This window comes from Pongo abelii, chromosome 16, assembly GCF_028885655.2.
Source record: "Pongo abelii isolate AG06213 chromosome 16, NHGRI_mPonAbe1-v2.0_pri, whole genome shotgun sequence".
In the NCBI taxonomy this organism is placed as follows: domain Eukaryota; kingdom Metazoa; phylum Chordata; class Mammalia; order Primates; family Hominidae; genus Pongo; species Pongo abelii.
In genome coordinates, this window is record NC_072001.2 from 44,629,788 (window position 1) to 44,645,437 (window position 15,650).

At 38.4% G+C, this 15,650-nt stretch overlaps 1 protein-coding gene across 20 annotated transcripts in view; it reads left to right on the forward strand.

Annotated features, from left to right (window-relative positions):
• The window catches only part of MGA (MAX dimerization protein MGA), a 159,336-nt gene that overhangs the window by 94,737 nt on the left and 48,949 nt on the right, over positions 1 to 15,650 (forward strand). For all 20 annotated transcript variants that reach the window (XM_054532609.2, XM_063716590.1, XM_054532610.2 and 17 more), the window contains 4 exons: positions 461 to 592; positions 837 to 941; positions 3,415 to 4,076; positions 5,878 to 6,223. In XM_054532609.2, coding sequence (XP_054388584.1) covers positions 461 to 592; positions 837 to 941; positions 3,415 to 4,076; positions 5,878 to 6,223 — 1,245 coding nt within the window. The remainder of the gene's footprint in view (positions 1 to 460; positions 593 to 836; positions 942 to 3,414; positions 4,077 to 5,877; positions 6,224 to 15,650) is intronic.

Genomic DNA, 15,650 nt, shown 5'->3' on the forward strand with positions numbered 1-15,650 from the left:
TCTCACAAGGCTACAGTCAAAATATTGGCCAGGCCTGGTTTCTCAGAGACTTGGTTGGAGAGGGATCTGCTTCCAGTTTCCCTCAGCTCGTTGGCAAAATTTATTTCATTGCAGCTCCAGCAGATGGATAACTTGTGTTATCACATGCACATTATCATGCACGTCCCATCTCCCTTACCACATTTTATTGATTAGAAACAAATTACAGGCCCTGCCTACCATATTCGGGGTGAGGGGGGTTATACAAATGTGTAATACTAGATGTCATGGATCATGGGGCCATCTTAAATTGAATCTGCTACAGTTTGTTTTTTTCATTGTTTTTGTTCTTCACTATCTCCTTTCTCTCTCAACCTTACCCCCCCACCATCTCCCAGGCACAAGTTAAAAACAAAGAAAGAAGGGAGATAATATGATTTGTGATTAATCTATGGAAATATGATTTCCTTTTTTCTTTTAGTGGGCTTAAAATTGAATTCAGTGGATCCAACAATGAGCATTGATCTTAAATACTTGGGAGTACAGTTACCTTTGGCTCCAGCTACTAGCTTTCCTTTTTGGAACCTTACAGGAACCAACCCTGCCTCTCCTGGTGAGTATGTAACATTTGTAAAGTCAAACACTATTTTTCTTGAAGTTTACGTTATTTGTAATGTAAGTAAAAAGCTACCTTTATTGGTGACATTTAACATTAGTCTAAGATAGATCTTTTGTCTGTTGTTATAGTTTTGATAAGTGATTTATACACTTACGAAATTAAAGTTTTATTAATAAATTAGGTCCATAATATTGGCCTGCTAGAATTTTGGTCATCTGTTTGACTTTTTCTTTTATAGATACGGGATTTCCCTTTGTTTCTAGGACAGGGAAAACCAATGATTTCACTAAGATCAAGGGATGGAGGGGAAAATTTCATAGTGCTTCTGCATCTAGGAATGAAGGTAATTAGTTTTTAAAAATTTTGTAAATGTTCTGAAGCATGTAGCCAAAAACCTTTTGTTAAAAGTAAGTCTTGGTTGTTTTTCTTCATTCCTTCTCGCCATGGGTTTTTTGTTGTTGTTGTTGAGACTGAGTTTTGCTCTTGTTGCCCAGGCTGGAGTGCGATGGTGCGATATTGGCTCACTGCAACCTCCACCTCCCAGGTTCAAGAGATTCTCCTGCCTCAGCCTCCCTTACAGCTGGGACTACAGGCATGTGCCACCACGGCTGGCTAATTTTTTGTATTTTTAGTAGATACAGGGCTTCACCATGTTGGCCAGGCTGGTCTGGAACTCCTGACCTCAGGTGATCTGTCCGCCTCAGCCTCCCAAAGTGCTGGGATTACAGGCGTGAGCTGCTGCGCCCAAGCCTTCCATGGTTTAAAATGAACTGAAAATACTTGTCTTGCTGTTTTCTGTCTGCTACCCGTTTTCCTGTAGTCACAACCCTGAGGTTCAGTCAGGCTTAAATAATTGCTGCAGCCTTTTTAACAGCATTTCTGTTATTTCTGTTTCTGCAGTTACAAAAAACATTGTTAAGCATTAGTTTAGAACTGTATATTTCAGAGTTGTATAGTGATTTCCTATAGTCTTATACTTCAAACTAAACTTCTAATCCAAGCATTTTGACTGTATCCCTCTTGGTCTCCATTCTTAGCGCTTTTCCTTGTTCTCTGCATTCGTTTGCAATTTAACCAGATAAATATGCCAGTTTTCCAAAATACTTTTCTCACCTTTTAGTCTTTTCACAGTGTTTATAACAATGTAATTCATGTCTCTCTACTTAATTTTTTTGTTTCTTAAAAACTAAATTTTGTGGTTGGGCATGGTGGCTCATGCCTGTAATCTCCCAGCACTTTGGGAGGCCGAAGCAAGCGGATTGCCTGAGCTCAGGAATTCGAGACCAGCTTGGGCAACATGGTGAAAACCCCTCTCTACAAAAAATGCAAAAACAGCCAGATGTGGTGGCGCATTCCTGTAGTCCGAGCTACTTGCGGGGCTGAGGTGGGAGGATCACTTGAGCCCAGGGAGGTTGAGGCTACAGTGAGCCAAGATCACACCACTGCACTCCAGCCTGAGTGACAGAGTGAGACCATGTCTCAAACAAACAAACAAAAACCCAACTAAATTTTACACCCCTCTTTTTGTGGTCATCCTTCTTCTCTAATGTTTTGTATCACACTCCAGGCATTCCAGTCTTTCTCCCTTGCTTTTTAAAGACGGGGTCTTGCTCCATTGTCCAGGTTGGAGTGCAGTGGTCCAATCTCAGCTCACTGCAGCCTTGACCTCCTGGGCTCAAGTGATTCTCCCTGCTCAGCCTCCAGAATAGCTGTGACCACAGGTGTGCGCCACCATGCCTGGCTAAGTTTTTGTAGAGCTGGGGTTTGTGGTGTTGCCCAGCCTGGTCTTGAACTCCTGAGCTCAAGAAATCTGCCCGCCTTGGCCTCACTAAGTGCCGGGATTACAGGCATGAGCCCCCGTGCTCAGTCTCACTCTCATAAATAATCTTTTGGCATTCTGTTGAGGCCTGCTTTAATTTCTTTTTTTTTTTTTCCCCTGTTATGTGTTTTTTTTTCTTTTTCTTTTTTTTGAGATGGAGTTTTGCTCTTGTTGCCCAGCTGGAGTGCAATGGCGTGATCTCGGCTCACCGCAACCTCCCCGTCTCGGGTTCAAGCAATTCTCCTGCCTCAGCCTCCTGAGTATCTGGGATTGCAGGCATGTGCCACCATGCTCAGCTAATTTTGTATTTTCAGTAGAGACGGGTTTTCTCCGTGTTGGTCAGGCTGGTCTCGAACTCCCGACCTCAGGTGAACTGCCTGCCTCAGCCTCCCAAAGCGCTGGGATTGCAAGAGTGAGCCACTGTGCACAGGCTCCCTGTTACGTTTTTACTTATCTTTGGTCTCTTTAATCAGGTCAAAGGTTGTCAAAGATTGAAGATTCTTAGGTTAAATACATTGTTAGCACTTTGTAAGAATTAGTGCCTCAATAAATAATATAATGTGATAGTTTTAGAGTAAGAAATAATTTTAGAGAATGGATTTTAATGTTTTTAGTGCCCGAGACTAGAGAATGGATTTTAATGTCATTAGTATCTGAGACTCATTCTCTTCACTTGGTTTTATTTATTTTTTCTTTCTGAGGAGGGATAGTTTATTTATTAATGTATTTATTTTTAAAAATTTATTTATGTTTTTAGAGACAGGGTCCTTGCTATGTTACTTAGGCTGGTCTTGAACTCCTAGCCTCTAGCGATCCTTTTGCTTCTTCCTGCCAAAGTACTGGGATTACAGGTGGGAGTCACTGTGCCCAGCTGAGGGATAGTTTAGAAGATTCACTATCTTGTAGCTCAATATTCTTGGCCTTTTTTAGTGTTTTTATGGAGATTCATAAATCTGTCCTAGATTTCTTTAAGCATTTTATGTTTTCTTATTTCTAGGTGGAAATTCAGAAAGTTCACTGAAAAATCGTTCTGCTTTCTGTAGTGATAAGCTAGATGAATACTTGGAAAATGAAGGCAAGCTGATGGAAACAAGCATAGGTTTCTCTTCTAATGCTCCCACATCTCCTGTGGTGTACCAGCTTCCCACTAAGAGTACCAGCTATGTACGAACACTTGATAGTGTACTAAAGAAGCAATCTACTATTTCCCCTTCTACCTCTTATTCTTTGAAACCTCATTCTGTACCCCCTGCCTCTCGAAAGGCAAAGTCTCAAAACAGACAGGCAACTTTCAGTGGCCGAGCTAAATCATCTTATAAATCCATTTTACCATACCCTGTTTCACCAAAGCAGAAGTACTCTCATATGATTCTAGGAGATAAGGTTACCAAGAATTCTTCAGGCATCATCTCAGAAAATCAGGCGAATAACTTTGTTGTGCCAACTTTGGATGAAAATATATTTCCAAAGCAGATTAGTTTGCGGCAGGCACAGCAGCAGCAGCAGCAACAGCAACAGGGAAGTCGCCCTCCAGGCTTGTCTAAATCTCAGGTGAAGCTAATGGACCTGGAAGACTGTGCACTTTGGGAAGGAAAACCAAGGACATACATCACAGAAGAGCGAGCAGATGTATCCTTAACAACTCTACTTACAGCCCAAGTAAGTAGCTGCTGTTTTCTGGAGGTATATTAGTGCTTGGCTAGAAACAGCGAGGTTAGTGAGGGGAAATGGGAATGGTACTTTTTGGCAGGGTGATCAGCTAGTTTTTAGCATTTAGAACCTTCATGGGAACTAAGTCTATGTCTTCCCCATTTGTTCTTTACCAACTAGATACTCAGATGTAGATTTCTCCTGCCATCAGAGAGAGACAGTACAATTGCACTTTTGAATAACCTCTCTCTCCTGTATAAAGGCAGCTGACCATTCTGAAAATCTGTGATTTCATTTTCCAACATATGGGCAAGTACATTTGCTGATCTTGTTAAAACAACTTTGAAAATTGTGCTTTTATTTTTTATTTTTTGAGATGGAGTCTCACTCTGTTGCCCAGGCTGGAGTGCAGTGGCAGGATCTCAGCTCACTGCAACCTCTGCCTCTTGGGTTCAAGCTATTCTCCTGCCTCAGCCTCTCGAGTAGCTGGGACTATAGGCACATGCCACTGCACCTGGCTAATTTTTGTATTTTTAGTAGAGACACGTTTTCGCCATGTTAGCTAGACTGGTCTCGAGCTCCTGACCTTAGGTGATCCACCTGTCTCACCTCCCAAAATGCTGGGATTACAGGCATGAGTCACCACGCCCGGCCTGAAAATTATGCTTTTAAAAGATACTAAATCCCAGGAAATTGAAAATTAAAAACCTGTGGAGAGAAACCTTGATCTTTTGTGAAATTTTGTATTAATAATTTTTCACTTATTTATTTTTATTTTTATATTTTAAAAGTTTTATGGCAAGGGATGCAGGAAGGAATTTTTGATCTATTGATGATGTACCTATCTTAGCAGCCTCTGGTGCATGTGAAATGATGCCACAGCACATTTATTTATTTATTTATTTATTTTTGAGACAATGTCTCACTCTTGTTGCCCAGGCTGGAGTTCAGTGGCATGATCACAGCTCACTGTGATCCTCCCACCTTAGCCTCCTGAGTAGCTGGGGCCTATAGGTGTGCACCACCACACCTGGCTAATTTTTTATATTATATTAAAAACACAAACGGGGTTTTGCCATGTTATCCAGGCTGGTCTCAAACTCCTGGGCTCAAGCTATCTGCCTGCCTCGGCCTCCCAAAGTGCTAGGATTACAAGCATGAGCCACTGCGCCTGGCCTTCATCATTACTTTTTTTACTTTCCATTTTGTAATTCTATGACTGAATTCTGGAACTAAAGATCATCAGATGTTGGAACTAAATGCAGATTATTTTATTCATTATTAATCCTTCATAAAGACTTTTATTTATGTATTGTCCTATTCTTTTTTTATTAATTACCCTACAATAGGGACCAGCAAACTTTTTCTGTAAAGGGCCAAATAGTAAATATTTAAGGCTTTGCATACCATACACTCTCTATAGCAGTTACCGAACTCTGCTGTTGTGGTTCTTCAGACGGTATGTGTATGAATTAGCCTGGCTGCATTCCAGTGAAACTTTATGACACAGGCTAGATTTGGCCCATGAGTCTCAACCTTTGTTAATCTTTGCCTTAGAACATTATGTATAATTTATATTGAAAATAAATCCATCCTTGATAGTTTTGCCCATAATTGTCTGTACTAAGCATTAGAATGGCAGATTGCTTAGAGCCCTGGTTATATTCATGTTCTGTCCTTTGAATCTGCATTAGTCCTGTGCTGTTAGTACTTAAAATCAGAGAGTAGTGCAGTCCAGTGTATGACCATAAGTTGTTGGTGGTGTAAAGGGATGGTTTAGTGGAATTACAATTTTCTACTTTGACTTTAGGCATCCCTCAAAACTAAACCTATCCACACAATCATAAGGAAACGAGCCCCTCCCTGCAACAATGACTTCTGTCGACTGGGTTGTGTATGTTCCAGTCTAGCTTTGGAGAAGCGCCAACCTGCTCACTGCCGCCGACCAGACTGCATGTTTGGTTGTACTTGTTTGAAAAGAAAAGTTGTACTTGTTAAAGGAGGATCCAAAACTAAGCATTTTCAGAGGAAGGCTGCCCATCGAGATCCAGTATTTTATGATACTCTGGGAGAGGAGACAAGGGAAGAAGAAGAAGGAATCAGGGAGGAAGAGGAACAATTGAAAGAGAAAAAGAAGAGAAAGAAGCTAGAATACAGTGAGTATTAATTGAGAATTAAAACTGTGCCATATCAGTTTTTGGAAAAGTATGGTTATTTTAGAATAATACAACCTACCTTAATCCCGATCAATTATCCAATAAGAGCTTTGAGACTTCTTATTATCCTTACATGCTCTTTCTGACTGGCTGTCTGAGATGCACACAAACACACACCTTTTTAAAGTTGAATTGTTCTCTGAGAATTGCTTTTTTGTGCTAAATTTAAATCATACTGTTACTTGGTTTTCTAGAATGCCCTTGACCTTTGAGTTTCTTCCATTTTCTGGATTGTGCGCATGTGCACACACACACAGGTAGACACACGTACGTTCCTTGGAAAGACTGTAGGTGATCCATATAATGCATCATATTTTCTAAAAGGAGAAGTTTGCAAAAAACCCTCTGGTCCTGGTTGGAGATTTGGGGACAAAGTAGGGGTGTGGTAAAGCTGAACATCATGTACTGTGTTGACAATTGGGGTTTTTTTTGGTGGGAGAGGATAAAATATGATGTAGATGTAGACCCAAGTTACATATTATTTCATTATTGATTTTTTCCGTTTCTGTTATATCTTCGTATTTTGTTCAAATGTATTGAAATTATTTTACCGTATAATTGAAACAAGTTTCTTAATTTATCAGGGGATTAATACTCCTTTTTTTTGGCAATTTATGTTTACATTTCCTGTTGCTCTGTGCTCATTTCAATCAGAGATGATGATTAATATTTCAGTGTATGTTCCATCATAAGGTCATGTTCTGCTTTCCACATCAACGATTGTAGATCTAATTTATAATGTTAGTTTTAATGGCTTCATGTTGTTATAATCCCTTTGGCTGGATAGTTAGCCTTTTTGGGTTTAATTTATTATAAACTGTACGGTGATGAACATCCATGTTCAGAATAGGCTATTAAAAGTGGAATTGCTGTGACAGTGTGTACATGTTAAACATTTGTAGATGTCACTAGACTTGTGCCAATTTCAGACGTATGCCAGTAGTCAGATACTGGATGGTGCCAGTTTTCTGTTCTCTTGCGCTGTTGCTCAGGCTGGAGTGCAGTGGCATGGTCTCAGCTCACTGCAACCTCCACCTCCTGGGTTCAAATGATTCTCCTGCCCCAGCCTCCTGAGTAGCTGGGATTATAGGTGCCCAGCTAATTTTTTTGTATTTTAGTAGAGACGGGGTTTCACCATGTTGCCTAGGCTGGTCTTGAACTCCTGAGCTCAGGCAATCTTCCTGCCTCAGCCTCCCAAAGTGCTAGGATTATAATAGGCATGAGCCACTGTACCCAGTTAGTTTTCTATTCTAACACTGAATATTTTACAGCTTTTAAAACTGTCATATGAATAGGCAGAAATTGATATTTTGTTTTAGATTTGTATTTCTTCTGTGATAGGTTTATTGACCATTTATCATAAACTTTTTTTCTGTAAATTGCCTTTTTGAATTCTTTGCTAACTTTTATTGGAGTGTGTTTTTTCCTTTAGTTTGCAGAAGCTTTATATTTTCTAGGTTATAATTTTGTAATTTACATTTTCATTTTGTTCAAGGTTCCCTCCCCCACTGCCCACCCACCCCCAGTGAAAAAGCAGTGATAGTTAAACTTGGCAGTCTTTTCTTTTTATGGTTTCTGTCTTTTTTTTTTTTTTTTTTTTTTTGAGACAGAGTCTTGCCCAGGCTGGAGTGCAGTGGCACGATCTCGGCTCACTGCAACCTTCACCTCTTGGGTTCAAGCAATTCTTCTGCCTCAGCCTCCCAAGTAGCTGAGACTACAGGCATGCACCACCACACCTGGCTAATTTTTGTATTTTTAGTAGAGACGGGGTTTCACCATATTGGCCAGGCTGGTCTTGAACTCCTAACCTTATGATCGGCCCACCTCAGCCTCCCAAAGGGCTTGGTTTCTGTCTTTAAAGTCTTGCTTAGAAAGTCTTTCTCTACCTTGAGATTATAAAAATATTTGATTATATTTCTTCTAGTACTTTTTTGGACTTAAAAAAATAAGTTGTTAATATAGCTGAATTTGTTTGATGTAGCATTTGTAGTAGGGAATCATATTTCCCCCAAATGCCTAGCCATTGTACCATCACTTATTGAGAAATATACTTTTCCTACTGAACTAAAATGTCACCTGTAATATAATAAATTAAAATACATTAATGCCTGGATCTCTTTCTGGCCTCTCCTGTTTTGTGACCAGTGCCAGGGTATTCTTATTTCTATTTTAGCATTTAAGTGAGATATAGTGTATTTAAATACCTAAATGATCTTTGTGTAAATAAGATTTTAAAGGTTTAAAATGAAGCATAGTGTAGATTTATTAGTTTAGTTCTATCCATATCTCCTTACTGAGTTTACTCCCTTCTTATGCTTAAGACAAGCATTTCCATTTCAAAGCAACAAAAATAAAATACAGAAGCCCACATAAGCAGGAATAGTGCTTACCCCTTAGGCTTTACTGCTTTTTGATTATTGTCTTCATCCTGTGTCCTATCCTTGACTATAAACTCCGATAGCCAATTATCAAAGTATTTTTTTGTTTTCTTACTGGTACAGTTCATTATAAAAAGCAAAGCTTGCTGTTCCCTATCTAGGAGCCATCAGTTTTCTTGTGCTATTAAGGAAGGATGAAAAAGGAGGGATGGCGGGGCATGGTGGCTCAGGCCTGTAATCCCAGCGCTTTGAGAGGCTGAGGCGGGCAGATCACGAGGTCAGGAAATCGAGACCATCCTGGGTAACACGGTGAAACCCCGTCTCTACTAAAAATACAAAAAAAAAAAAAAAAAAAAAAAAAAAAAAATTAGCCAGGCATGGTGGCGGGCGTCTGTAGTCCCAGCTACTCCGGAGGCTGAGGCAGGAGAATGGCGTGAACCCGGGAGGCAGAGCTTGCAGTGAGCCGAGATTGTGCCACTGCACTCCAGCCTGGGCGACAAAGCGAGACTCCATATCAAAAAAAAAAGAAAGAAAAAGGAGGGATGATACTTTTGTTAACAACTGATATGTAAAAGGAGTAGAAATAGGAAAGAGTTCTTAGAGGTAAACATGTTGCCGATACCAAAAATGGACAAAGAAAAAAAATAAAAACTGGAAAAGTTGAAATCCTTTAGTATGTTTTGCAAAAAGATAAGTGGAAACTGAGGGTAAAAAAAAGTAAGTTATGAAATTGAGGTATAAGCATTTTATTTAGAATGATTGAGTGTAACCACTAAAAAACATAAATGTTTAAAAGTAGTCACTTGTCACTGCAACACTGGGTATGATGGAAGACTTGTTTCTTTTTATATTCTTTAGCACAGTTTTAATTTTTGTGTGTTTTTATTATATAGTTAATATATAAATAAAAAATTAGTGTTCTAAATGCATAAAATCTCAGCATTTAATACCTTTTTTTTGTCATTGTAACAGACTTAAAAATTTTTTTGTAATGGTTCAATCCATTGCTGAAAAAAAGATGGGTAACATTATTGGACACTCTTATGCATAGCACTCTATGAAGGTTCTATCATTTAAACCTTCAACCTTATATGATAAGGAGGCTTCATTCTCCATTTTAGAAATGAGTTAATTGAGTGCTTAGTGACTTGTTCTCCAAGGTCATAAAGATACTAAGTGAGTTTTAGGGGACTGCCAAGTCCTCATGCTTTTTCTGCCTTGTAAGGTACAATTTCTGAAATTTTAATTCTGCCTCCTTGTTGTAGACCCTAGTGGCCTTTACTTTTATCACCTGCTTATCCTTTGGTTTGTCAAAAAATACTGCTGGCTGTGCAGAGGTACTGTGCCTAGCTGTTGTGGGTAGTACCAAGGGAAAGAATAAAACTTGTCATTTCTGTTTTCTTAGCCCACTTAATATACCTATAAATTAACAATATAAAGAAAAAAATCAATAAAATTGATACTTGTAGCCAGACTGAGGAATAAAGAGAATATACTAATTACCATTATTAGGAATGAAAGGTGACTTCAGTACAGACATTGAAAGGATGATATGGCAATATTATGAACAACTTTATGTCAGTAAATGGACAACTCAGATGAAATGGAAAAACTCTTTAAAAGACACAAGCTACAAAACTCACTCAAGAAGAAATAGGTGACTGCTTGCCTTATACTTATTAGAGAATTGAACTCGTAGTGGAAAACCCTGCAATAATAATTCTGGTCTGAGTTGCTTCACTGTTGAATTCTATAAAACATTAAAGACTAAATCCCATTTGATACAGTCTTCCATAAAATGGTGTCATCTTATGAGACCAGCATTACCCTGATATTCAATCCATAAGAAGACTTTACAAGAAAACTGTAGACTGATAACCCTTATGAACATAGATGTAAAATTTCTAAATAAAAGTTTAGCAACTCAAATCCAACAGTATATTTAAAGGATACTGCATCATGACTAAGTGGGGTGTATCCTAGAAGTGTGGGATTTGTTTAACATTTGAAAAATCAATCAGTATACTTTGCCATTACAATGGACTTAAAAAAAGACCAGTCTGGGTGACAGTGAGACCCTGTCTCAAAAAAAAAAAAAAAAAAAAAAAAAGTTCTAAATTATGGTGACATCATATGTTGTAATTAGTAAATATGTCCATATGTATAAAATACATATTAGGGATAGAAATTTGATTTAGATATGAATATTTATGTAATTTGCCATATAACAGATTAAATGAGATCATTTGTGATATTAATGAATTAATGAATATGGTTAAATTGATAAATTCAACATCATCTCAAGATATATCTATCTCACTATAGATAGATATCTTGATATATGTAGTGTATATGTAGTATAGATATATATATATATATAGTATTATTTAATTAGGTTCTTAAGAAGTTTAAAACACCAATTTGTGAGGATAAATTCCATTCGTCAGGGCAAATACAGATCGCAGGTAGCCCTGGAGCTGAGGAATAGCTTTGATTTTTCGTACAATTTGTGAGTCCACAGCTTTCTGATCAATCTTGCACTGCTCTGTAGTCTTGTAGTTCTCTTTTTCTGTGTCAGAGATCTCACCTTCCTGGTGTCTGGGCTTCTGCAATTGCTTCTCGAAGTGAGCATCAGTAAGATGTTTTGGGATTTTTACATTGCTGATGCCAGTTTTGGTTGAGGTGGCAATGAGAAATTTCTGGTGTGTTCAGACTCCACCTGATTAAGAGATATTTTTGAAAGATTGACAAAATTCATTTCTGGTAAAAATTCTCGGCACAGTAGGAATAGCAAGGAATTTTCTCAACTGGATAAAATAATCTTTGAAAAATATTACAATTGACATATTAATGATAAAAGACTTATTGTTCTCTCCCAAAGACTGGGAATGAGGAAGAATGCCCACTTTTACCACTTCTGTTTAATGTTATATACAGGAGGTCCTAGCCAGTGCAGTAAGGGCATTATAAAGAGAGAGGTATCCAGATTGGAAAGGAAGAAGTAAAAATTGGCTTTATTCGTGGATAGGAAAATCCTAGGGCATCTACAAAATAAGCTACTAGAACTGTAAGTCAGTTTAATGAGGTTGCAGCATACATTATCAGTATGCAACATGTTTGTACATATAAGCAATGAACAATTGGAAATTGAGATAAATTGAGATTAAAAAATACCATTTAAAATAGCATCCAAAGAGAAGAGACACTTAAGGATAACTTTGATAAAAGATGCCTAAAACCTGTATACTAAAAACTATAAGACATTGCTGAGAGTGATTTTAAGAGGCCTAAATAAATGGAAAAATATATTGTTTTCATTTATCAGAAGACTCTCTTGGTAAGATACTTTTCACAAATTGGCCTATAGATCTGCTGATGCTATTCCAATCAAAATCCTAACAGGCTTCTGGGGGATAGAAATTGGCAAGTTTCTAAAATTTTTATGAAAAACAAAGGACTTAGAATAGTCCAAACAACTTTGATAAAGAATGTACCTGGCCACGTGCGGTGGCTCATGCCTGTAATCCCAGCACTTTGGGAGGCCGAGACTGGTGAATCATCTGAGCTTAGGAATTCATGACCAGCCTGGGCAACATGGCGAAACCCTATCTCTACCAAAAATACAAAAAATTAGCCTGGTGTGGTGGCATGCACCTGTAGTCCGAGCTACTTGGGGGACTGAGGTGGGAGGATCACTTGAGCCTGGGAGGCAGAGGTTGCAGTGAACTGAAATTATGCCACTGCATCTCCAGTCTGGGTGACAGAGTGAGACCCTGTCTCAAAAAAAAAAATTTATGTTCTAAATTATGGTGACATCATATGTTGTAATTAGTAAATATGTCCATATGTATAAAATACATATTAGTGATTGGGGTAGAAATTTGATTTAGATATGAATATTTATGTAATTTGCTGTATAACAGATTAAATGAGATTATTTATGATATTAATGAATTAATGAATATGGTTAAATTGATAAAAATTCAACATTTTTTATTTAAAAAATAAATAAGTTCACTTAGCAAGTGAACTTCGGAAAATGCTGCTTCTCACTTTCATCTGTAATCTTATTTCAGTCCTAATCAAAATTCTGACAGCTTTTTATGTGAAACATGAAAAGCAGAACTTATAATTTATATGGAAATGCAAAGAACCTAGAAATAACCAGGTCAATCTTGAAGAACAGTGGCAGAATGGAAGGATTTTATTGTATGTCAAGAGTTACAAAATTACCACATGTGATATGGGTGATATTGGCTTGTCATAAAATGAATAGACAAGTAGAACAGAATAGAGAGGCTACAGGCTGGGTCCTGTGGCTCATGCCTTGTCATCCTAGCACTTTGTGGGGCCAAGGCAGGAGGATCGCTTGAGCCCAGGAGTTCGAGACCTGCCTGAGCAACATAGCAATACTTACGTCTCTACTAAAAATAAAAAAAAATTTTGGCTGATGGCATGGTGGCTTAGGCCTGTTGTCCCAGCTGTGCAGTAGGCTGAGGCAAAAGTATGGCTAGGAGGTTGAGCCTGCAGTGAGCCGTAATAGTGCCACTGCACTCCAGCCTGGGTGACAGAGTGAGATGTTGTCTCAAAAATAAAAACTAAGGCCAGACGTGATGGCTTACACCTGTAATCCTAGCACTTTGGGAGGCCGAGGTGGGCAGATTGCCTGAGCTCAGGAGTTCGAAACCAGCCTGTGCAACATGGCGAAACCCTGTCTCTACTAAAAATACAAAAAATTAGCCAGGCATGGTGGTGTGCGCCTGTAATCCCAGCTACTCTGGAGGCTGAGCCACGAGAATCTCTTGAACCCGGGAAGCTGAGGTTGCAGTGAGCCGAGATCCCACTGTTGCACTGGGCGGCAAAGTGAGACTCTGTCTCAAAATAAAATAAAATAAAAGAGTACTGTAAACAGATTCAAACATAAATGGACTCTTGAGTTGACAAAAGTGGCAAAGAAATAAAGAATGATCTTTTCACCAAATGGTGATAGGATTATTGTACATCCATATGGGAAAAACAGAAACTTTATTCGTTTCTCACACCATATATGGAAATAATTTGTAGGTATATTATACACCTAATTTTCAATGACTAAACAGTACAGCATTTAGAAGATACAGGCAAATGTATACAGGATCTCATATTAGGAAAAAATTTCTTAAACATGACAGAAGAAAACCAATTCTTAGGGAAAAGATCAAGCCATTTGACAACTTTAAAATAAGAAATTCAGGGGCTGGGCACTGTGTCTCACACCTGTGATTCCAGCACTTTGGGAGGCTGAGGTGGGTGGATTACTTGTGGTCAGGAATTTGAGACCAGCCTGGCCAACATGATGAAACCCCATCTCTACCAAAAATACAAAAATTAGCCAGGTGTGATAGGGTGTGCCTCTAATCTCAGCTACTCAGGAGGCTGAGGCACAAAAATTGCTTGAACCTGGGAGATGGAGGTTGCAGTGAGCTGAGATTTTGCCACTGCACTCCAGCCTGGGAGATAGAACGAGACTCTGTCTCAAAAATAAATAAATAAAATAAAAGCAGATATTTGTAATATCTAAGGACCTACATCCAAAATATATAAAGGTGTCTACAAATTAATAATAAACACTTCTGTAGAAAAAATGAGCAAGAGTTTTAGAAGCATTTCATAAAGTGGAATGTTGAACAGCACATTTGTAATTGGGGAAATCCAAATTAAATCCATGATGAGATTCTACTAGACGCCTGCCAGAATGGTTATCATTACAAGCCTCTACTAATACCAACTATTGATAAAGACAATGAACAATGGGAAATCTCCTACACTGCTGATGGGGAAATAAATAGGCGTAACCACTTTGGAAAATAGTTTGGCAGTATCTACTAAAGTTGAAGATTCATAGCCCTTGATCTAGCAGTTTGACTCCAGAGTAACAAGCAGAACTGCATTATATAAGAATATTTAATTTACGTGATTCTCACAGTATCTAAAACCTGAAAACAACCCGAAATGTCTAATAACAATAGAAGAATAAACAGTAGTATGAATATTCAGTGAAATAACATAACACAGTGAAAATAAATGAATTACAACTATGTGTTTCAGCATACATGAATTTTACAAATATAATGTTGGGAAGGGGAAAAACGCCAGGTAAAAGAATATATCTTTGATTCCATTAATATAAACTTTTAAAGTAGGCAATTTTTTTTTTTTTTTGGAGACAGAGTCTCGCTCTCTTGCCCGGCTGGAGTGCAGTGGTGCGATCTCTGCTCACTGCAAGCTCCGCCTCCCGGGTTCACACCATTCTCCTGCCTCAGCCTCCCGAGTAGCTGGGACTATAGGCGCCCACCATCACACCCGGCTAATTTTTTGTATTTTTAGTAGAAATGGGGTTTCACCATGTTAGCCAAGATGGTCTCGATCTGCTGACCCCTTGATCCGCCTGCCTCGGCCTCCCAAAGTGCTGGGATTACAGGCGTGTGAGCCACCGCGCCCGGCCTAAAGTAGGCAAAATTAAGATATGATATTTAGGTGTTATACTTTGACATTCAAAAAAGGAAAGCAAAGGGGTAGCTATCATTTAAGTGCCTTTTTGATAGGAAGGGGAGGGATTGTGATTGAGAAAGGGTTCTGGAATTGATAGCACTGTTCTATTTCTTGTATAGTGTTTACATGGATGTATAGCTCTTAATATGTATTGAGCTGTATATTGTTTATGTACATTTCTTTATAAATGTTGTATTTCATTATAAAGAGATTCAAAATGCCTACAGAAATCAGAGGAAGAGGAGCATGGTGTGTTAGTGTGCTGTATTAGCATGGCAGTTCTTGTAGGTCTTGTAAGTGTAATGCTATTCATTTATGGTGCAGCTACTATGGACACTGCTAGGAGTGAGGAGGTAGAATATAGGCAATTAAAACAAGTCCATATCTCTAAGAGGTTACTGTCAATTTGATGAAACAGGTATGTGGTAAAAAGATACATAGTTATTGTAATTTTAAGT